Source organism: Bemisia tabaci, chromosome 1 (genome assembly GCF_918797505.1).
Source record: "Bemisia tabaci chromosome 1, PGI_BMITA_v3".
Lineage (NCBI taxonomy): Eukaryota > Metazoa > Arthropoda > Insecta > Hemiptera > Aleyrodidae > Bemisia > Bemisia tabaci.
The window spans coordinates 723681-748515 of record NC_092793.1 but is presented as its reverse complement, the minus strand read 5'-3'; the positions used below and the strand labels follow the sequence as shown (position 1 = coordinate 748515).

At 38.2% G+C, this 24835-nt stretch overlaps 1 protein-coding gene across 2 annotated transcripts in view; it reads right to left on the bottom strand.

Annotated features, from left to right (window-relative positions):
- The window catches only part of l(3)72Dn (UTP4 small subunit processome component l(3)72Dn), a 98992-nt gene that overhangs the window by 63616 nt on the left and 10541 nt on the right, over positions 1 to 24835 (bottom strand). For both annotated transcript variants that reach the window (XM_072298434.1, XM_019055688.2), the window contains exons 3-6: positions 19632 to 19700; positions 16442 to 16526; positions 10361 to 10559; positions 8269 to 8387 (exon numbers count right to left, since the gene is read on the bottom strand). In XM_072298434.1, the coding sequence (XP_072154535.1) occupies positions 8269 to 8387; positions 10361 to 10559; positions 16442 to 16526; positions 19632 to 19700 (472 nt within the window). The remainder of the gene's footprint in view (positions 1 to 8268; positions 8388 to 10360; positions 10560 to 16441; positions 16527 to 19631; positions 19701 to 24835) is intronic.

The following is a 24835-nucleotide window of genomic DNA, read 5'->3' as shown; positions in this document are numbered from 1 at the left end:
TTAGTTTTGGAAACCCCAACAAAGTGGCTACCCTGTCAATTTATATTATTCGCTCTTTGCATGGAGAGTTTGACTTGATACAGAGGTGGACTCTCAGGATAGCATGGGATATCCCCTCCATTACAGCATCAACTTTCAGAGCTTTTTTCAGTTTTGGAATTTGTCTCGGAGGAAACTGATAAAACCATCGTGTTTCTCGCGGAATTGTGCGTAATAATCTATATATATTTAATATCCTAAGGCTTTTTTTGTCAGAACTTAAATCACTAACTCCTAACACATGCAAGATCTCCATTACCTGCCGATGTTACCTATCCTCCTGTTGTGCGTGGACATCACTTTAATTTTGCGCTCAGCATGGTCACTATATCAACTTTTATGATTTAAATATTTTTTTTACCTCAAGATACTCGGAAGTAAATAGCCATGGGGCTGGGCAAGAGTCTAGAAATGAAAATGGCAAATCCATGATATTGAAAAAAAAGGCTAGAATGTTGGTTGGGGAGAAGCCTGGACTGACCGGGCATTCTTCAGCGTAGGTACACATTGAGGAGGACGTATGTCATATTGGGGCCCGGAAAAATGACCCAGAGGTCATCGCAGACCTCTAGAAGTTTTGCAGCTTTAACGAGAGTACTTACATCAGGTAGTGTTGTGCTCCGTAATTTATCCAGCCACGCATGGTACCTCTGTACTTCTGTAGTAAAAATTTGGTTCCCTTGGCATTATTTGATGATGGACTTACATCGAACACAAAGAGAGTCTTTGTTCACAACATGAGACACAATGCAGAGTTGCCGAATCCACCTGTCCGTCAGAACGTACAATTTAACTAATGTCTAGGGTCACATTTGAAGACAATTATTTTCATGATCTCTTACAAGTCAAAGCCAAAGTCAATAAAACCATACAAAAATAATGAAAATAGTCTGTCAACCATTTTAAGACTCTAAGCCTTTAAGTAAACTGTGGATTATTTGATTTAGTTTATTAACTTTCGACTGTTTTATTTGTTGAAATTGATTTTCCTACATATAGCCAATATTTAACAAAGAAAATTTGTCTTTTTGATGTATTTATACATTTCAACTGTTTTTTAATGTTAAAGTGTGTCTAGGTAAATTCGTAATGATACATTGCAGCGGACGGGAACTTTCGGGCCCGCGTAAGCTTAGTGCGTGCGTGCGGCATGTCGCTTATAGGCAGTGCAGAGGACGCGCGCGCGTTGCGTTACGGCGCGGCGCTGCGCGCCCATTTTGCTCCCAGTGTCTCTCGTTGCGCGCGCCTTTCATGGGTGTTTTGCGGCTTTCGTGTTGCAGATACGACGAAACGGACGAAATTTTCGCACGATAGGGCCGTAACTCGGCGTTTTCCATGGGAAATCAGTGTTATTTTATCGAAAAATCTCAAATTTCAACCCGTGTCACTTAAGTCGTTTGAGCATCGGGTAAAAATTGTTTTAAATTTTTTCCGAATTTAAATTTGTGCGAGGCTTCTAATGTATCCACACATCAACTTTTAGGACCAGGACCTCTTTCGAATTCGAAAATTTAAAAAATAAGGAACAACCTAATGTCCATATCATCATCTCCTTTAACATTCACTTCATCACATCTGTTAGATATCAATCGATTTCCTATCAAAGCTTTTATTTTTGTTTTGCTGACAGGATTTGATTTTAACTTGCTTTTGCCTCCCACAAATACCGTTTGAGGAAAAAGATTCACAACAGGTGCAGTTTAAGCCTCTGTTGCAGTGTGTGCAATCTTTTATTGATGGTTCATTTCAGTTGGATCCATTGACCACTATAATTGCTTTTCCATACCTATGTGTGGTAAATTTTTAGTAGGATGCGGCAATTTTGCCTTATGTGAGCATAAAACAAATTAGGAAACACAACATATTTACTCAAGTGATGGATTATTTTTTTCATCACTATAACTCATTAGATAAGTCTTACATTCCTGCCAATTACAATATCAATTCGCAAAAATATACGAGCACTCTCATTCTGGGTGTAAAATTTTCAATTTAATTTTATTCTCTTCATGTCCGGTGTTAAATTAGTTGCTCAATTGCGTAATGCATTGAACGACCAACAAGGGGTCTTTCACAGAAGATAACCGAAATCATAGGGACATTGCAACCTCGTGTTACTCAGTAACGGAGCATTGTACAATATTGTGAGAGCACTCAATTTGACGTAAATTTAATACACTTTCAACAAAGTTCTCAGTTTACTCCTTGGAGAACTTTATATATTTCGTGCAAAATGATGATAACTACCGCAAAACAGGATTTCTCGTAAAGTTGCCGGAATTTTAAGTTTTTTTTTTTTTTTCCACCTGCTACTAAAGAATGAATCATTGCAGAGTGTTGTACGACGACTCACTTTAAAGCAAAGAGCTTGATGCAAAAACGGCTTTTTTCGACCCCTCCCCTGGAATTTCTTCAAACTTTGTCTATTGATTACTCATACTTGATTGCTTCTTTTCCCAAATTTCCTGATTCCCGAAGGGGGCGCTTGGCGCTAGGGAGAAGGTGGTGGTTTGGAAGTCAAAACCTGTGAACCTCGATATTTCTCAAACGAAGATAGATATCGAGGTTCGGTTTGGACGAAAAATCGTCTAAATTTGCATACTTTAGGATTCTAAGGATCAAAATCCTGAAATCACATTTTCAAATTAACTTATGTGCTTGTTTTCAGTTTTTGAATCGAGAAATGAAAATTCCTTTTGAACAAAGAATACACAAATTGCCAGAATTATAAGCTCTTTTTTTCCCTGTAACTAAAGAACGAATCATTGCAGAGGGTTGTACGACCACTCATTTTGAAGCAAATTCAATGTAATCTCTAAAAAGTCCTTCGCAATTTCGTCAAGAACTTAATACTTTTAAGATGTTGGATAGCATAGAGATTTTCAAAAACAGGAGCATTATAATGAGCACAGACTTGGAATGCTCATAACAGATCAGTAAAGACAATACACATCAGTGGCAAAAGTCGGAAACCACGCATCACCATTGCAATGCTTCAAAATTTCTTCTCCAATTTTATTTTTGGAAAGGAAAGCAAGCCAACTTTGTATCTTGAAAGGACCCTGCACACTCCTTAAGGGGAATGTGTACCACGATCTATTTCCAATTTGTTTACTGCATTAAGCATGTCTTTGGGTGCTGATTAAAAGTTATCATTGTACCAACTTTCTACAAGGCACCGTTTTTGCACAGTCTGCAGAGGAAGTTTCGATAATTACTTGAATAGGGGAGGCCAGCGCAGCAAGATTTATCTTCCAACATTTGCTGAAAATGAGGAAAACCCTGGAAGTCTTATCTCCGATTCCACCAGCTTTTTGGTTTCACCGTCCAAATCAGACTTTTTTTCTCTCTCCCATCTTTTCCTTATATATAACCCGCTGATTTTTTCCTTGTGAAATTGCCACACTGCCTTCAACTATTCAAGCAAACATTGAAACTTGTACCGCTGATAGTGCGAAAATGGTGCCTCGCAGAAAGTTGGCACAATGATGACTTTAGATCAGCATCCACTGACAAGGTAAATGCAATAAAAAATTGGGAATCTATCGTGGTACACATTCCCATAAGGAGTGTGCGAGGTCTTTTAAACACAATAAGTATTCTGCTAAATAGAAAAAAAAAATCAAGGAAACCTTTACAGAGATTACATTGGCTAACCTTACAATACAAACCTAACTCGAGGTTTCCCTAAGAAAAAATAAGATATGTGGGAAGTTTGCAACGTAGAGAGATATGTGGATTCGTATTTCAGCCATCAATCTGTACTAATAAAAGAGACTTCACATTGATTGACTGACTGCCTCACGCATCGGCGGATCTCCGGTACAGTGGATCCTATGACCCTGAAATTCCGCACGGGGATCTCTCTCGACCCCCAGGCGCCGGATAAGGGAGGATTTCGAGATCCGCCCGCCGGTTCACGGGATATCGCGGCCGGTAGCTGCCACTTTTTTCGTAAGGATAATGGGTGCGAGAGAGAGTACGAGTGAGATCAAATGAGTTTGGCGTCGAGCGCTGGAGGACAGCTGATTAATTTTGCGTACGATTTTTGCGAGTTCCGACTTAAGCATCCGATTCCAGGTGACCCTCTTAGATACGTGAAAATCTGGACGTCTTTGTTTCGGACGAGGGGAGCTTTTTTTAAATACATTGTTAGGAAAACGCAGCTGCACATCAAACACGTGAGATTGTATCGATATCGATTGGTTCAACATGTAAACATAGCCTCAAAAGTCAATTGAGTAATCTGAGGGAACGGGTTTCTAGTGATAGATTTTTGATTCTTATGAGAATAAAACGGCAATGAAAAGCGAAATTGGTATAAGTATTCTCATTTCTAGCTTATCTTACTTAAATCCTAAAATTTTCGTTTGAGGTTATGTTCTATTGTTTGAACCGAGCGATACATTGAACCACTATCAAATACAATCTATACATGGTCTTGTAACAGTTCACCTCCCCCCCCACCCTTTAACTTTTGATCAGTTCCTTTCAGCTAAATGAAATGATACACTGTTCTTAGGACGAAATGAACTGCTTTTGGGCATACTTGAAATGTCGGAGACAGCGTTCCCAGGCTGCTGGGCGGACCCAAAATCAAAATTTTTGAATGAGAGTTTCAAGAAAAAAAATAGAAAATTCATGAGCTAAAATGGAAGTCTTTACGATATTCTTCACCGAGATATTCGCAACCAAAATTTAAAATAGCCCTGTTTTCAAAAAATCGTGCGCACTAATTACAAAATCCCAAGGAATTAAACTTGTGATTCCAATGTTCAACATTGCAAAACTTTCGAGAAAAATTGCTAACTTCGATATTAAAGGTCGCGGATCGGCCCCGTCGGCTGCTACGCGCGCAGCACTCCCCCCCCCCCTCCTTCCAAGAAATATTAGAATCACAAGTATGGTTCCCTAGGAGTTTTCAATCTGTGCACACGATTCACTGAAAACAGACCTATTCTAAACATTGATCGCAAATATCTCGGCGAGAAATATCGTACACCTCCCCTTGTGTCGTTCTTATCCTCTTTTTGAAATCGCCATTAGAAATGCGGAACACACTTCACCGGCATTTTTGAATGAAACCCCTTTCCCATATAACACTACTGTGCAACCAAACCCACCCTCCTTTTTAATTACATACGTAATGCTTAATAGACTCTCCTTCACTGCCAAAATATCCTATAAATTGTAGGAAGATGAAAAAATATAGCTGGACAAAATTAAAAAAAATTTTAAAAATAATGTGACATGAAAACTTTTTAGTCCAGGCAAATAATGAAAAGAGCCTGCAAAAATCCCGGGTAGCAATGTTTTCATTGATTCCTATGTAATTTTTGACGCTGAACACGAATTTCAACTTCGCACCAAAAACTTCGGGCCGGAAAGTTGCCAAATTTGGAAAAAACTGCCTAAAATCGGCTTTTTTTCCGGATTATGACCTGTAACTTGCCAAAAATTGATCTAACGATAAAATTAGTTATTTGCAAAAATAAAGCTCGTTAAATTTCCTATGAAAAAGTTTCTACACTTTTTTTTTGCTCAAGGCAAAATTAAGCGTGCTGGCGGGCACCAAACTTTGAAAAATGAGCGAAAATCGCGTTTTTTTGCGGTTTTTGCAAAAATCCCGGGTAGCAACATTTTCATTGATTCCTATGTAATTATTGACGCTAAATCCGAATTTCAAATTTGCACCAAAAACTTCGGAACGAAAACTTGCCAAATTTGGCAAAAATGGCCTAAAATCGGCCTTTTTCCGGATTTTGACCTTGCCTAAATTGATCTGACGATAAAATTAGATATTTTCAAAAATAAAGCTCGTTAAATTTCCTAAAAAAAAGTTCCGAAACGTTTTTTTGCTTAGGACAAAATCAAGCGCGCTGGCAGGCACCGAACTTGAGAAAATGAGCAAAAATTGCGTTTTTCGCGGTTTTTGCCCGATGTCTCCTTTAAAAATCGTCTAACAAGTAATTTCTGGACGAATTAAGTGAAGATGATAAAATTTACACTTAGTGCAATGAATTGATGTAAATAATACGGAACCCAACACATTACAGTATGCGCAATTTTCGCACATTTTACAAAGTCCGGAGCCCGCCAGCACGCTTGATTTTGCCTTCAGCAAAAAAGTGTAAAAGAACTTTTAATAGGAAATTTAACGAGCTTTATTTCTGAAAATAACTAATTTTATCATCAAGTCAATTTTTGGCAAGTTATAGGCCATAATCCGGAAAAAAGGCCGATTTTAGGCCATTTTTGCCAAATTTGGCAACTTTCCGGTCCGAATTTTTTGGTGCAAAGTTGAAATTCGGATTCAGCGTCAAAAATTACATAGGAATCAATGAAAACATTCCTACCCGGGATTTTTGCAGGCTATGGCCCCTTTTCTGGCTTATTTGCCTGGACTATTACTAATAAAGTTAAATAAGTGAGGATGATATGAACGTCTCAATTATATGCTTTACAGACCAGACAGTGATCACCTGGCAAGTACCGGTGGGCATGAACTTTACCAATATTGGTTTTAAAAAAACAGTGACCGTTAACCCTTAGATGACTGACCGCTTTTACCTACACGAAAGACTAAGCGGGGCCTACAAGGCCCGTATTGAGAATATATGGTAATTTGATGGCTACAATGCTTTTTTTCTCTATTTTTGGATGAATTTTATGATTTTCATACTTTGACTTCTATAACCAAGGTCCCAAATTTTTTTTCACCCATTGGCTGCCCCCCCCTCCCCCCAGCCACCCTAAACATCCCTCTCCTCTCCCCAGTCCCTTCAGATCTAGAAATCTTTCATTTTAAACTTATTTTTATATCTTTTTTCAGGATTTGAGGAAGTTAAATTGAAGGAGCATTGTTACCCCTGTAAGTATACTTGAATTGAGAAGGAGGGGGCAACTTTGCCCACCCTCCCTCTCCCCCTCCTTCTGGTGGCCAAAAAAAGTAGTACCTTCCGATGTGTTTCTTTCAAAGTTTTGCGACACCTGTCGCAGAGCACACAGAAGCGCCACTAGAGCAACTTATTAGTAGTAATAGTACAGGAATACATTTTAGACTTTTCTTTTCTTTTCACGAAATGAAAAAATAAACCTTCTAAGTGCAAAACTTTGAAAGAAACACATCGGAAGGTACTACTTTTTTTGGCTACCGGAAGGAGGGGGATGGGGGAGAGTGGGCAAGGTTGCCCTCTCCTTCTCAAATTCAAGTATACTTACAGGGGTAATAATGCTCCTTCAATTTAACTTCCTCAAATCCTGAAAAAAGATATAAAAATAAGTTTACAATGAAAGATCTCTAGATCTGAAGGGACTGGGGAGAGGAGAGGGATGTTTAGGGGGACTGGGGGGGGGGGGGGGCAGCCAATGGGTGAAAAAAAAATTTGGGACCTTGGTTATAGAAGTCAAAGTATGAAAATCATAAAATTCATCCAAAAATAGAGAAAAAAGCATTGTAGCCATCAAATTACCATATATTCTCAATACAGGCCTCGCAAGCCCCGGTTAGTCTTTCTAGGGGTAGACATGAAAAAAAAAAATTGCTGTGCCTTAAAAAAAAATTGAAAAACATTTTTTTTTCAAGAATGATGTTTTTAAGGATATTTGTAGAGCTATTTGTGAAGGACAGACTCCTAGGTTAATTACAGCCGCCGTAGCGCGAAAAATAAAAAGCCGCCGGGCCCGAGAGACCCGGTTAGTCATCTAAGGGTTAAATAATGATTTAATACAATACATTTGCAAATACCTATTACAAGAAAAATCCTATAATTAATACCACTAATCTCTGCATTTTTATCAAAGCAGTACGACTTGCCAATTTTGAAAAAGTAAATAAAAATCTAGAGACACAATTTTGTAACTGATCACTAATCACAGTGATTACTGATTGTGGGGGGTTTCCAGTGCGTAACACAGGTTTCCTGCTAGTTTATAATAAAGTAAGGGATAAAATATCCTCTTTTCAAACACCTCTCTCTGTGCGGTGAACAACCAATATCATTACACCGGTGATGTTAAAAATCAGACAATCTGTGAAAATGCATTCAGATTCACAAGTCAATATTTATGGTCTGCTGATGATGAAGAGCCAGACAAGCCGCCTAAACGCGTACTGATAAAAACTAAAATGAGCGATATTTAGAATTTTTCAATTTCGTGTAAATTTTAACTTGACAGTGATGCTAGGAAGTGGTGGATTTCATTCAGAAACTATGGTGAGGGTCTGACCTGCACAATAAAGCATGGATTGATTTTGGGCCATCACAACTGCCAAAATGTCTGCTTTGTGGGTTTGATGAGATGAAATTGCAGTTCCCATGTGACCATCCCAGAAACATAATTTGCCCCTGGAATATTAAATAGAGAAATATTTGAACTTTTCGAACAAAATTACATGAAATATTACAAGCAGCAGAAATGGCATTATATGGGTATTTACAAAATGTAATTAAGTTTAAAAAGCCAGAAAGAAATAGAGCAGTGTCACTGCATTGTGAGTAGATTTTTGAAGTGTTTGTTTTTCAATAAAGGTGCATATGTAATCAAGGTATTCTGTGGTTGCTCTATTTCTTCATATTAAAGGCAAAATCAAAGTAGGAATCAGAGTATAGCCTGTGTCACTTTATCAAAATACTCCATCAAAATGTCAAGGTCAAGTGCTGTGATTGGTTCTAGTCATCTAATAAGCCAATCACAACACCTGACCTTGATATTTTGATGGCTAGCTTTGATAGTGTGACACAGGCTTGTGTCATTTTTCAGCTTGATTTGGCGGGGGGGGGGGGAGAGAGGAGGAAGGAGGGAGAGAAGATAACAGTATTTGAGAATAGCCTGTGTCACACTATCAAAATACTCCATCAAAATATCAAGGTCAGGTGTTGTGATTGGCTTATTCGATGACTTGGACCAATCACAGCACTTGACCTTGACATTTTGATGGAGTATTTTGAAAAAGTGACACAGGCTAATGAGAATGAGCAATTTTTACTTGAGGAATGAAATTGTAATTAATTGAGGGTAAAGGTTTCGCTTACTGGGTCACAAAAACACTGTTGAGTACATGAGTGAGGTCTTAGGGTGTTTCAAAAAAACCCAGATCGCGAGAATTAGTGCTCCTTGGGCTGAGACCGCTTTTCAGGACTATCAAAGAGCCCTATAAAAAATTCTAACCCGAAAATCGAATTTAAACAAATCCCGCATAGGCCCTTGACATTGACATGGGGAATCTCATGCGTATTTACCAAAAATTGTTCAACGGTGTTTTTCTCGGGGTTCGTCGCTAAACAATTCTTGAAAATCACAGGAGATCATCATTGACATTCAGTTTAAAGGTTATTTTTCATTTACCTCTTCAAGGGTACAGGAATTGCAGCAAACAAAATTCGAACATTATGATGTCAATATTACAACTGGAGTTTCCTGCCCACTTCCAACCTTTAAACCCATACTACCTTGCCAGTGTGTTATTGCGATTATAATTTCTTAAAAAGTGTAAACCATTCATGTCTGAGTATCAAGGCATCAAAAATTCCTTATTTTTTTCCATTAACTTATCCCAAATAGCGGGAATCATGCCAAGAAAGCGCGAAGAACGTGATTCGCAAAAAACTAAAAACCAGTATCGCTGCGCTCCGTCAGTCTTTAGTATTCCGCCCCAAGGCGCAGGGGCCGTAATCGTGCGAGAACGCAGTGCTGCCACTTCTCTGGACCCCTTGAATCTTTGTGCATGTTCAAGTGCAATTCCTGTCCACTTGAAGGAATGAATACATTATCATGATAAGTTCTCATGGTTTTTACACAATCAACATCAGTTATATGTAAATTTCATAGAAATAATGTTACACCTCTTGGAAAAAACACCGTTGAACAGTTCCTGCTGAATCCTTATGGGATTTCCCATGTTAATGTTAAGGGCTGATACGGGACCCCGCAAAATCCGATTTTGGGGTTGAAATTTTGTATAGGGCTCTTTGATGTTTCTAAGAAGAGATTTCAGCCCGGGGAGCACCAATTCGGGTTTTTGAGATACATTAGCTTCGTCTGGAGTGCTAAAAATTATATTAACGATTACTAACTAAATAGGAGCAAGAATGAAGTATTTTATTAAACAAAAAATGCAAAAAGCAGAAAAAGCACGCTCATTTTTAAAATTTATTGACTCAAATTGTAACAGTTATGTTTTTCTAGGGTGTGAGAAAATTTTGAGGCTGAAATTTTGCTATGTAGAACTTTCTGCAACCTTGTGTTGAAGTTAAAAAATTTTTGAACAGAGAAAGAAAGCTCTGGTATAAGGAGTTGCTTTGCATGGTACTTTAACTACCTTGAATCTCCGGTGATGATGGTAAAATCGTCTGTCACGCAAAGGCACCAGACGATGGTGGGTTCTTTGTTTTCAGCGCGACCAGTTGTCATTTTAAAAGTGGCTTGTCCAGTTTTGGCATCCCATACTCTCACGGCGTCAACCGATCCGCTCACGAGATGAATTTCCGAAAAATCCCACGCCAGACACATTATTTGCCCTATAAAACCCATCATAATAATATGGAAAATCTTTTACTTGAAAACATAATGCTAATATTAACTTATTGTCATTTCAAATACTTTACTGGATGAGGGAAACACGAGCGAAAAATGAAACTTGAGATTAACTTTTTTAAAGTTTAATTTGTCCCTCACGGTTGCTTAAAGGATACATTAACAACCTGAAGTCCATTCCAATGCTTGATGTCCTTAAGCTGAAAATATTAACAAAGATTCGACATTCATAAGAGCACTTCTTCAAGAAACAATGTACAGGCTGATTTAATATGTATTTTTCCTACGAAGTAATTTTAGCAGCTAAAAATTGATGAATTGAGCAAAAGTAGATACTAAGTAACACACATACTTCCCAAAAATAAAAATAAATTACTTTTTTGAATAATACTTAGTATTTGACTATTTAGTGTGCCATTTGTGTAAAAAGTGGCAACTCTTATTAAGGAAACTGTTTACAAATATGAAACAGAAATGCCCTGTGATAAATGCCACACCATTGTGCGAGACAATAGTTACTCATGGGAGGAGATGGGTATCTGAAAAAAGGTGGCGTTGACATAAAATGGAAAATATTTGTGCTTCTACAATAGTCCAAAAGATTCTAAATTTTACAAGGGTATACAAATGAATAATGAATTTTGCAAACAAAGCAATTAGCAAATGATGTCCCCAATTATTCACAAATACACGGCATATGGCGAATAATTTAAGTGAATCATTCACAAATGTAAATAGTAATACGAATGATTTAAAATGGCTTTTTTAAGTACAAAAATTCGCAGATAATACGAAAGTTGACAAATACCTAAGTATGACGATTTTTTCTTTTCAAGTTTTCCATTTGCTCATACACTTGCACTTACAATGTGAAGTACTATTGGAGCGACCATAAACAATTGGCAGCTCTGTTTTTTGCCAATGGATCAGCCTGAAATTCGGTACCTGGCAATATTTTAACACGAAAAAAACATGTTTAGCGTTGAATTTCATTTTAAAAGAAGCCCAAGTTTTTCAAAAAAAGGCGGCCGTTTGAAAGTCAAAACGGCAAAATTCGCAACCTCGGTTTTTTTCAAGATCTAACGTCAGATTCTATTTTTTGGCCCAAAAATGCCATCAGATACCAACTTTTAGACAAATTGATCGGCAAAAAACCAAAGTTGCCAATTTTTGGCCACTTTGAAAAATTCCAGTTAGTTTAAAATAATGCCAAATTCGTTTATATCGTGTCAATATACCCCTGAACATAGAGTTTCAGGCAAATCCATTGGCACAAAACCGAGTTGCCAATCTCGGCTATTTTGAACATTAACCAGCTGCCATTTTGAAACATTTAGAGATATGCAGGCTAATTGTAATCATGCGCACTGTTCACAAACTCCGCAAAGTCGGTAAAGATCAAAGGAAGTCTGAGGTCCACAATCTGTCGGATAGAATCCTTGCGCAGGTTTTAGCAAACTTTCACGATTGCCACTCAGAAATTTGTTCTCGGGTCTACCTGGGGTTTAAAAGTGAGTTTATGGTCAAATTCAACACTTAAATCACAGATCTCATTTATCATTGTTATATATTCATAAAAATATCGGCTAGTGCTCGAGTTAGTCGCATCCATTATTCGCGATTTGCGATTATTCGCGCAACCTTGTTAATTTTACATTCTGTTCGTAGAAATGTCTATTGCAAGCGATGCAAGCTAAAATTCATTGGGCAGAACATCGTTTTTTCGAAGAGCATTTTTAGTTTGAAAAATAGGGAATTATGCTTTTCTTTCGATTCACTTCAATTTATAATTTGCTTAAAAAATAAGTGAAGTGAACAATGAAGCTACAGGGGTAATAGTGGGGTCGCTTAGGGTCAGAATAGTTCGAATTAGGCTACCAGCATGAAACTTTGTGGAATTGTAATTTATGGTACCTAGAACGAAAATCAATAAGGACCCAAGGTGGAATTTTCATGGTTCCCCGTATTTTCACTGCCATTTTCCAAGATGGCCGCCATAAGCTGATTTCCATTATTTTCTCATTTTTCAGGGGTTCTAACCTACTGACAAACAGGAACTTCGGCAGGAATATACTTGAATGTGTCTACAATGAGAAAAAATTGACATTCAAGTCCGGTTGGCTATTTTGTCCTTGCTATTGGCCACCATTTCGAAAATTAGCAGTTAAGCGCCGATTATTCACGGTTTCTCAGATTTTCGCGGCTGGATAGCATGCACGAAATTCGGCAGGAATATGCATAGATATGTTGAGAACAAAGATCTATCGAGACCCAAGTTCAATCGGCCATTTTACTCTAGCTAATGGCCGCCATTTTGGATATTGACAGTCCAGTCCTGCTGCTCCGCGGTTTCTCAGATTTGCGCGGCTGTTTTGCCGCTAGAAGCTTGAAATTTAGCAGGAATATCCATGGGTGTGTTGGTAGTGTCTTGATATTGGATGAGATGTATGTAGAATCTGTTTTGAACTGCAGTTGATTAGACAGTTTCTATTTTGGCAGCCCTTAATTTGAAGCTTAAAGTACAGAATGTACCAACTGAGTGGCGCCAAACTATGAGGGTTGTTCTACGGCTCAAAACAAACAAAAGAGTCCTGTGCCAAAATCCTCTAAGATGCGGGGTTCTCGAATTACGGGGAGTTCAATTTTTGAAAAAAAAATACTGTACGTGTTCTGTTATGACGTGGCAGTGGCTGTCCTAATTGGACGGAGTTAAACAGAAAGGAACCAAGCCACATCGGGATCGAACCGAGAAAAAGAGGTTTAAAGTTTGGCTCCTGCATAAGACTCAATGTAAAAGATAAACTTCAAGTTCAATTTCTGCAAAATTTGCTCCAACAAAAACTTTGAATTTTCGGCGATAGATAGTAGAGCAGTGATTGAGTTCAAAACCACTCATAACTCAATTTTTTCCAAAACGTGGGTTGGTTCCTTTCTGCTTAACTCAGTCCAATTGTCAGAACCTAAAAACAATTGTGGTTTCGTAAAGTACTCATCAAGAACTTCGAAAAAGGCTCATTCGTTTTTTTCGTAAAACTCCTCCCTCCTAATGCAGTTATTGACCTCTAAAATAAATGCTGTTTTACCTTGCGTCCTGACCTACTTTATTTGCGAATTTACCAAATGGCTTCTCGAGTTTTATCTTCCTAACAGCAAGCTAAGGAATATTCTGATTTGAAATTTCGTGAATATTTTCTTGAAAGGGTAGTGGAGAATTTCAGAGAGCTTCCATGAGATAAGTTTCCTAATTTTCTTTGGTGAAAATAATACATGAAAGCAAATTAGGCAAGTTGAAAGGCAGTTGGGTTGATTCTGGTTAAATTGGTCCACATTGGAAACATGAGATCGACAGTGTTGAGTGGACCATATTAAATGCTCAAAATCAAAATTTAAATAAAAAAAAAGAGGAGACTTAAAATCGTGTAAACTTCGATGGGAAAAGATTTATCTATGGATAGTAGAAGGAACGTGTGGAAAAATAAGTGTGATAATTTCAATTACATGAGTTCCTGGCTGATTATGGCAGCAACGGGAGGTGGAGTTCTACTGCCAGAGGTATGGATGATTGAACATCATTCCTGGCTAACTTAACCATACCTCTGGCTGGTGCAACTACACTTTTAGATTGCACCAATATTAGCCAAGAATCTTGACGTTTCTGTATTCCAAACTTAATTGTGCGTGTGCCTGCCAAATTTCACACGTTTAGCTACAAAACAGCCACGAAAGTCCAACAAAACCTCGAAGGAACAGGACGGACCCCTTTTCTCCAAGATGGCGGCCAAGTCCGGGGGTAAAATGACTGACCATACTTGGATCTCGAAGACTTTCTATTCTCAACACACTCATGGATATTCCTGCCAAGGAGCTTGATGCAAAAACGGCTAATTTGCCCCCCCCCCCCCCTCTGGAATTTCTTCAGACTTTGTCTATTGATTACTCATACTTGAGCGCTTCTTTTCCATAATTTCCAGACTACCAACAAATTTTGGGGGGGGGGGGGGTGGAAGTCAAAACCTGTGAACCTCGATATCTCTCGAACAAAGAAAGATATCGACGTCCAGTTTGCACGAAAAATCGTCTAAAATTGCACACTTTCAGATTCTAAAGGTCGAAATCCCGATATCACATTTTTAAGTTAACAAGTGCTTTTTTTCAGTTTTGGAGTCTGGAAAATTTCTTTTAAATAAAGGATACACAAAGACCTCAATTTTGTATTTGAACAAAAACCAGTTTTTTAAATTTTTTTTTTTTTGTGATGAGGGGAAAAATTCGCTACAGTGCCCCCATCATGAGGGTCGCCAAGACGCCCCTCATGAAAGGGGCCCACCGATTATCGGGACGGCAACGACCGTCATCTGGTGAAGAGCCGCCGAAGCGACCCCTAACCGACCCGACCGCTAGTTTTTTAAATTGTTCGTCTTTTTCCGCATCCAGTAAGCGGTCCATAAAGCTGGAGAACCCAAGGGTTCGAAAGTTATGGAAAATTGAAGTTTCCACTCAACGTGCGTCCAAAAGGGCACGATATGGGTATCATCAAAACAGATTAAATTTTCAAATCGAGCAAAATAAGTTGTTAAGGATTCTTGAGGTTAGCTAAGTTTAGAAATTACAGATACTTCCAAAAAATTCGTTTTCTTAAAATTAGAACTCCATACAGGCCCACTGAGCGATCAATCGGCCCTTGGTGGGCCTCCTAAGTAGCAGTACGGGGCTGTAATTTTAAGAAAACGAAATTTTTGGTGGTATCTGTAATTTCTAAACTCAGATACCCTCAAGAATCCCTAAAAACTTATTTTGCATGATTTGAAAATTTAATCTGTTTTAATGACACCCAAATCCGGCTTTAGGGCGCACGTTGAGCGGAAACTTCAATTGTCCATAACTCTTGAACCCTTCGGTTCCCCAGAATAATGGACCACTCATTGGATGCAGAAAAAGACGAACACTTTAAAAAACTGGTTTTCGTTCAAATACAAAATTGAGATCTTTGTGTATCTTTTGCTTAAAAGAAATTTTCTACACTCAAAATCTGAATATGTTAACTTGAAAATGTAATTTCGGGATTTTGACCTTATATATCTTAAAGTATGCAATTTTAGACGATTTTTCGTTCGAACCGGGCGTCAATATCTTTCTCCGTTCGAGAGATATCTAGGTTCACAGGTGTTGACTTTTAGCCCACCCCCCCCCCCCCCAAAAATAAAAAAAAATATTTTGCGCGGCTGAAAATTTGGGAAAAGAAGCCCTCAAGTATGAGTGGATCAGTAGTCAAAGTCTGAAATAATTTCAAAAGGGGGGGGGGGGGAGTCGAAAAAAGCCGTTTTTGCATCAAGCTCTTTCAGGCATTAGCGGCAGAATAGCCGCGCAAATCTGAGAAACCGCGAAGCAGCAGGACTGGGCTGTCAATATCCAAAATGGCGGCCATTAGCTAGAGTAAAATGGCCGATTGAACTTGGGTCTCAATAGATATTTATTCTCAACATATTTATGCATATTCCTGCCGAATTTCGTGCATGCTACCCAGCCGCGATGATTCGAAATGGTGGCCAATAGCAAGGACAAAATGGCCAACTGGACTTGAGTGTCAATTTTTTCTCATTGTAGACACATTCAAGTATATTCCTGCCGAATTTTCTGTTAATCAGTAGGTTAGAACCTCTGAAAAATGAGAAAATAATGGAAATCAGCTTATGGCGGCCATCTTGGAAAATGGTAGTTAAAATACGGGGAACCATGAAAATTCCACCTTGGGTCCTTATTGATTTTCGTTCTAGGTACCATAAATTACAATTCCACAAAGTTTCATGCTGGTAGCCTAATTCGAACTATTCTGACCCTAAGCGACCCCACTATTAGTAAAACATACCTTCTTGCTTATCCAATAATTTTTCAAACATTAACATATTGTTCTCAGTGTTGAGTATGTTGATGTAACCTGCCTCCGTTCCCACCTAAGAAGAAGAAATAAATTATTAGGATAGCGAGAAGCAAATTTCCTCCAGTTAATGTGACTATATTTTTAACCAAAGCTTGATTATAATTTTGCTTTAGTGTGTCTTCCAGTCATTGATTGCATCTATCTATTTTATGTCCACATTGTATTTTAAATTGGGCGTATTGAGCAACACGCTTTTTTTCAGCGATAATTAATGCAGCATCTACCTATTCCTTTTTATATTCTTTGATACATTTTTCTTAGAACTACAGTCTGCAGCATACATAGGGTGTGACTTATTTTTTTAAATCGACAAAACCAAATGTTGCACGGTCTTAAATGGTTCTATGTGATAAAGAAAACACGGTAGCCAAGAGGATTTAGAAAAAAAAAAAACATGTTATCCCGGCGCGCACAGAGCCTAAACATACAGATTTTTCCGGGTTTTTTGGCATTTTTGTAGGGGTGTTCAAGCGAATCCTTGCCGGAACACTATCGATATCGTCTCTTATCGAAACTGGCGGCAGTACCGACAGTAGCGATGATATCGTTAACAGCCGGCCTTAACGGATTTTTGAGAGCTTGCACTCAATGCATTGTTGCCCCATGTGTCGGTTTATCAGATTGCCTGGCGCTGCGGCGCATAAAATAGATGTACAAAAGGCAACAGCTTATTTTCGTCAGCTCCGAAAACTCTGATCGCTATCGCCAAGAGCGCTCTTATCGTAACTTTTTCTTAACGGAGCTGTTACTGTAGCTTACCAACAACCGATGGAACAGCCCTACATTTTCGCTGTATATTTTTTATATTTTTGCCAGCAACACAGTTTTGATCCTAGATGTCCAAAAATTGGTACAAACCTAGCACATACCTTGCAGATTAAGGGAAAATTTTTGTTTTTCTGCTAGGTCACTCTCCTTACGCTTGGTAATGCCCAAACTCTCCGCTCGGCAGCTCTAAAACTCGAAATTTCGCCGTTTTTTAACGTATAATGAACTTTTTGAGCAGCCTAGAATGGTAGTAAAAATCCGAAAATTTGTGAGAAGCAAGTCCATACCATCAGTATGGAAGGACACATGTCAGAAAACTCCTAGGTCTTTTATTTTCTGCCAAGCTATGCCCGCAACGGTGGAAAACCCGTCAAAAATAGCCCAATTTTGATCGTTTTTTCGCGTTCAAAAATTGATTCGACACTCTGTAATGATAATGAAGGTCCAAAAATTTGTAAAAAGTGAGTTTATACCGTCTGTACAGAATAAAAAATTTTACTTTGCTCCTACGTCTTATATTCTTCGTCTTGCAATACTCGAAATGGCGACTAAAACGTCAAAAATACCTCAACTTAGTCGTTTTTGGAGAATTTTTTTGAACGCCTTGTAGTGGCAGTAGAGGTCCGAGAATTTGTGCAAAGTAAGTTCATACCCTCCGTAAGGAATAAAAAAATCTACTTCGTTCCTATGTCTTACATTCCTCATTGTGCGGTGCCCGCAATCACTTCGAAAACGTCAAAAATACCTCAATTTTTTTCTTCAATTGGCGAAAGAGCTTGATGCAAAAACGGCTTTTTTCGCCCCCCTCTGGAATTTCTTCAGACTTTGTCTATTGATTACTCATACTTGAGCGCTTCTTTTCCCAAATTTTCAGACCCCCAAAAAATTTTGGGGGGGAGCTAGGGGGGTTGAAAGTCAAAACCTGTGAACCTTGATTTCTCTCGAACGAAGAAAGATATCGAGGTCCGGTTTGGACGAAAAATCGTCTAAAATGGCATACTTTAAGATTCTAAAGGTCGAAATCCCGATATCGCATTTTTAAGTCAACATATGTGCTTTTTTCCAGTTTTTAGGTCTAGATAATTTCTTTTAAATGAAAAATTTACAAAGATCTCAATTTTTTATTTGAACCAAAACCAGTTTTTTAAATTGTTCGTCTTTTTCCGCATCCAACGAGTGGTCCATTAAGCTGGGGAACCAAACGGTTCCGGAGTTATGATCGATTGAAGTTTCCGCTCAACGCGCGCCGACCGATTTTCGCGCGCAAAAAGTCGGATTTGACTGTTATTAAATCAGATTGACTGTTCAAACTGAGCGAAATGCATTATTAGGGACTCTTGAGGGTCGCTGAGTTCAGAAATTACAGATATTTCCAAAAAATTCACGTTTTTAAAATTACAGCTCCGTACAGGACCACTGAGCGGCCGGTCGACGCTCAGTAGGCCTCTAAAATAGCGCTACAGAGCAAAGTTTTCAACCTTTACTGTCATTACAGGGTGTCTATTAAATTTTGAGAGCAAAAGACCGGTAACAATGGAGATATTTTTCACGATTTTTGTGTATCTGAAGACACTGTGCGACAATCAATCAAACATCTATGGATCTTTTGAAATTTGCCCCTCCATACTAATGGTATGGACTTGCTTCCCAAAAATTTTCGGATTTTTACTACCAGGCTGCTCAAAAAATTTATTATACGTTAAAAAACGGGGAGATTTCGAGTTTTAGAGCTGCCGAGCGGAGAGTTTGGGCATTACCAAGCGAAAGGAGAATGACCTAGCAGAAAAACAAAAACTTTCCCTTAATCTGCAAGGTACGTGCTAGGTTTGTACCAATTTTTGGACATCTAGCGTCAAAATTGGGTTGCTGGCAAAAATATCAAAAATATACGGCGGAAATGCCAAAAAAAACCGAAAAAATCTCGATATTAGGCTCTGTGCGTGCCAGGTTAAAATTTTTTTTTTTTTCAAAATCCTCTTGGCTACCGCGTTTTTTTTTTTTATCACGTAGAACCATTTAAGACCGTGCAACATTTGGTTTTGTCGATTTAAAAAAATAAGTCCCACCCTAAGCATACACAATTTTATTGAAGCTTTTAATTGATAAAATACAGAAAGTCAACTGTCAAATGCTAGAAATAAGTTTGAAAGATTGTTCATCAAAACATAACATGTCTTGCAAAAAATACTTTACCTCAGAGGTTTCCTTTTCTATTCCAACTTAACAACTGAGCCCTTAAAGACTAATCCTCTTCTCCCCTTTGCTCTACTTTTGAACAGCAATGAAACTATAAAATAAAAGACTTACTCACAGTTGGAGAAAAAAAAAATAATTTCATGCCATTACTTACGGCCAGTAAAGAGTTTGACTTATTGGGTGCCAAACACCAACATGTGCCAGAAGTTACAGGTAGCGAGTTCTGAAAAATTCATTGGAAAAGTTTAAAGAAGATGACAAACTTGCGATCTGAGGCTCATCAAAGGTGATTGACATTTCGACTGACGATGTTTTTTGGCAGTCAGCAGCGTAGCCCAACTATTGAAATCTTTTCTGGAATAGTAATGTACATACCTTGGCTTTGAATTGACTACATGCATAATTTGGATTTCTCATTGAAAAATATCTCCGTCCATAATGTTTCTTTCATATTGGTTAAATAGGCAAAAAAGGGAGGATTATTTTTGAAGGAGGTGGGGGGAGGGGGTGGTTTGAAGATATTTAAGTGAGGTGTTAAAAATTTAATTTGGAAACAAGGTCATTTTTTTCCTCCAACGATGGAGAGGTCCAAAGAAACTGCAGACAAAGAGGTTATTAAATCAGCTCTATATTTTAGAACAAGGCTTCTCTCCCACCTCAATTGACGCATCAAAATGGGTGGGGAGGGAAAGGTTCTCTTGCTCCTCTGAAGCAGGGACCTTCATAACATGCTGCAAAATCAATATTGGCGGGGAGGTGGTAATATTTTAGCTCTCCCACTGCAGAATTGGCTCCTTCCCACAAAAAAATACTTCTCCTTTAGCTCAATCAATGAACCAAAATTGGTCCAGAAGCGAAGATTTCATGTTCTCTTGCAGCAATATCTTTTACTATGCGTTGCATCCAAGGTATTGACAGTATTGGAGAGGAAAATATGTCTTTCACTTCTCCTTGTAATGATTTGATCTTCCAGAGACCACAGTAGTAGAGGGTTATTTCTCCTGGGGTTCAATTGAAAAATAAAACAAAGAGAGGCAACAGGCTAGCAGGACAGAGGCCTCATGAGATTGCTATATGTATTTGGCGTATTATATCTTCTTCTGAAATGGACGTTAGAACAATAAAATAATCTGGGAGGGATTTTCCCTGGAGTGAAGTCTTCCACTTGCAATATGTACCTGTTACAAAACACAGTGTCATAAAAGCAGTGCTCTAAAACCAAAATGGACCATTAAACAAGGTACGAATTTCAGCATTCTGATACATGATTCTTAACCAAAATTTCACGAAAAAAACGATGCGCACAACAAAAATTACCTCTATCAACTCCTTACGAAGATATTTAATGATTCTTAATGCGTGAATTCAAACCATCCGCTCATGAAAACTCAATGCTCTACGTGATTCACATCGCGCGCTCAACGTTATCATGACAATCTCTGCGATACAAAAATCTGACAACCTCAATCTTGACGCTTTGGCTCAGCGATAGCAAATTGCTTTTAGTTTGAACAACAAACGGTGGGAAATGAACATTGCTCGATTGAGAAGCTTGCTGAAACCGTTGTAATGCACGATTTGACTCACGCAGAGCTTTGAGTATCTTGTGAGCGGGCAGTTCAAATTCCTCGTGCTCAATGTGAAATTAAACGTTAATATCTTCGTAAGAAGTTTATTTTAGTAATTTTCGTTACGCGAATCGTGTTCTACGTGAAATTCTGGAATAAACATGTATTAGAATGCTAAAATTCGTACCTTGTCTAGTGGTCCATTATTAAGAATATTAGTTCTGTTAGCAAAGCTTAATACTTCAGCTCCATACAAAGGGAAGAAGGCAACCACATCGATTACAATGTGATTTGGCGCTTACCAAATTTTGTTTTTTTTTTTTTTTTTTTTTTTTTTTTTTTGATGTCATCTACTGCGCACCGTGGACCAGAGAAGCCCGTTACACATGAAAAATGCCATTTTTAAGAGTGTTCAGTTCTGAATTGATGATGAGGAATTCGTTAAAGTACCTCTCTAAGGGATGAGGATTCATCAAAATTTCATCAAATAATCGCCCAACAGCGATGTATTGGAGAAGGGAACATGGGTACCTCTCACACTGCACGAATAATATATAGAAGCGCGTCCTGAACTGCAACCGTAAAGGCCTTATCACGGCTCCGTGGTTGCACAGGATGAAAATCTGTTCACTAGGACTTCTCTTGAAAAGAGCTTTCCTTTGATGTATACACTTTTTCAATTGCGCACTTTTCATTGTCTACAAAGCTTGTTAGAAAACATGCCTAATAAAGCTTAAAAATTCCATCGAAAAAGCTTTCCTGCAGTTTTTTCTATAAATTTCTATCGAGTTTTAATGCCAGATACTTTTTCTTTGAATCCTCGATATTCATTTGCACCACAGCTTTGCTGCGGGAAATTGCAGGAAACCCATTTATGGATTTTTTTTTAAAAAAAAAGTTGACTTATCAAAAACAGGATTAAATTCATATTTCACAAATATGACCTTAGATATCGTACTATAATTGAATTCTTCCGAGTGAATAGTAATAATATTGTTAACTTCCATAACTTCCGCTTTTTTCCATGGTTGCCACATTTTATCATACTTAATAAGTGCAAAAAAGGTTCTCAGATGAGACGACATTTATAAATCTATCTGTAATTCTGTCATTCATCTTTTTTTTCTTTTCTGTAAGTATATTATTAATCCTACCACACGGGTATTATATGTGACGCAACACAACAAAATGCATGGGGACGATTGAATAACGGCCAAAACCCTGCACTTTTCGATTGGAAATTGCCGCTTTCAGGGATTATTCTTATGGTCATAAGAAGGCCTTTTAGAAAGGAACCACTCTGGGGTCCGTGCAGGAACCAAGATGGCGGCCGTTAAAGAAGACCGCCAAGCGTTTTTTCAGCGCGCTATATCTCGGAAACTACGGGTCCGATTTTCGTTTTCTTGGTCCCGTTTTGAAGCTGAAATGCTTCTACAGAAGCCTACCTCAAAAATTTTTTCTTCTAAGGCACAAATGAAAGCTCATTAGAATAATTTTAAAATCTTGAAATTTCACCCAATTTTCGAGAGCGTTTAATTATTTAAAACGTCAGTAACGGCGATGGGAAACTATCTCACGTTTAATTGGATACAAAAACAATTTTTCTGCGTCAAAAAATGAACCCGCTAGAGCAATTTAAGTGAAACGTCGCGGTACGGCCGGTGCGCGGTGAAAACGGCGGAATACGGGCGATTAACGTGCTACGCAAGTCATACGCGCGTTATATTTCGGCATATTCTCGTCTGATTTTCATTATTTTGGGCTTGTTAATAAGCTATGTTGAAAGTTAACTAGTGTAGCGGCTATACTTACTGGTTTCCTCCAAGTTTTCTCGGTATTTTTCAAAAGAACCGAAAATGTTCAAATTTCCATTTACAACAACGAATAATTTTCAATCGAATGGGGAAACAAACCTCCTCTCGTATATTGTAGAAAGATCATTTTCTGACGATTAAAATGATACCATGACCATTTTTGTGCGACGATAAATAAATCCATGAGCACAATTTTGGGCGCACCCCCGTGACAAGCTCTTTCCGTTGGTAGGCGTTTTGACCCGATTCATCGCCGCGCCGCGCCTTGTGCAACCTAAGTGGACGTGACCTTGCGTGATTTCCCTGATTCTAAGACAGATTTTCGATAAATCGCGATGTACAGAGGGTTATCTCACCTCCCATAAAACTTAATTTGTTTATCAGGATGAATTTTCATTGGTATAGTCTGTATATACGGAGGGAAAACGGGACAGAAATTCGCACAAAACATCATGACAGCGTATTCTCTTTTGGCCTTAGGGTATTTGTTGTCTGGAATAAGACCTGATATGAAATGGTTTAGAAAATCGACTGGCTGTTTCCGATGTTTTCACTGGGAAGTTTTGCAAGGGAGAAAAGGTGGAAAATGATGAGATTATTTTGACCATAAACTTAGTTTTTGCGGATTTCAATTTATTTGTAAATCTTGAAAGAATATCAACATGAGCTTGAATTCCGTAATTAATTGACAGCTCAGTCTTTCCATGAATGTTGGGCAGTATCGTATTAGATCCTCGATTCTTGTGTGCCTTAAGTCAGCGATTGTGCAAGTATTGTAAAGGTCCTGAGGGAAGCATTTGTTTAAGATACAAAACTCTTCAGCAAAAATCATTATGATATGATTTGTGCTCCGCATGGTGGTGAATTTCGATCGAAAAAACCGCATCTCCAAGTTAGTTTTTCCACCGTTAGCGAATTTTTTTTGATGCAACGAACAAGAATTGTTTAAATCTGTTTCCAAAGTAAGATATTTGAAAGTAATGGAAGTCGGGAAAAAGAGGAAGATGTTCGTGAAGTAATTAATCTGCCTCTTAGAAATGGTCAAATTCAAATACTCGACAGTAACAAAAGGAATCATAACTCTGCAGAGGAGAGAACGCCAGGGAATCTTCCTGCCTTACAATAGTGCCACTACGTGCTTAAATTATGGATTAAGAAATAGGAAAAGTAAACAAACATTAAGTTTTGAGTGTAAAATTGTGATGATAGTCAAGCTGAATGATTCTTCAAATTCTTACAAAAATAGAACAATAAACTGAAAAAAAATATCATCAGCATAGGCAAGGCCAGGTTATCTCGGCCCCCCTACCACCGGAGAATCATGGGAGCGTTGAAACCCCGTCCCCCCTCCTTCACCCTACAGTTGAAAAGGGGTTCAAACGGCCTCTCCCTGAAATTTTTTTAATTTTCAGCTATATTTGGACGAATGCTAAGGTTTCCGTGAGGAATTTTTTTATGTTGATTTCCATACAATGATAACGGTGTTTTACGTATTCTCAGCTTAAACTGCTTCCGCATTCTTCGATTTAAAGATGTTCTATTAATTTAGTCCTCTTTGACCTCTCTTGTTTGTCAAAAAGCGCAGGAAAACATCCACAACAATAGTATTTCATCAGTAAAAGCCTACACAAAGTAAAATATGCTAATTAGCACGACACTATGTACAAATTAACTTTTTAATCCACTCAAAAATACACAAATTGAGAAAAATACAATTCAATTTTGATTCTTTTTGAAATATGCCATCGAATAATGAAAGAAGAAGAATATGCCAACTGAAAGAGCACGGGGTTTTTCATTACACCCTATGCGCCGTAAGAAGGATAAAAACCATTTACAATACTTACATTTATGTTTCACTTTCTGATTTAATGGTCGATATGCAGTGCTTGAATAATTTAAATGGAGTAAAGTTAAATTTTTCTGGTTAACATTCCTTCAATTTGACTGCATGAGGCATCAGCGACGTATCTCCG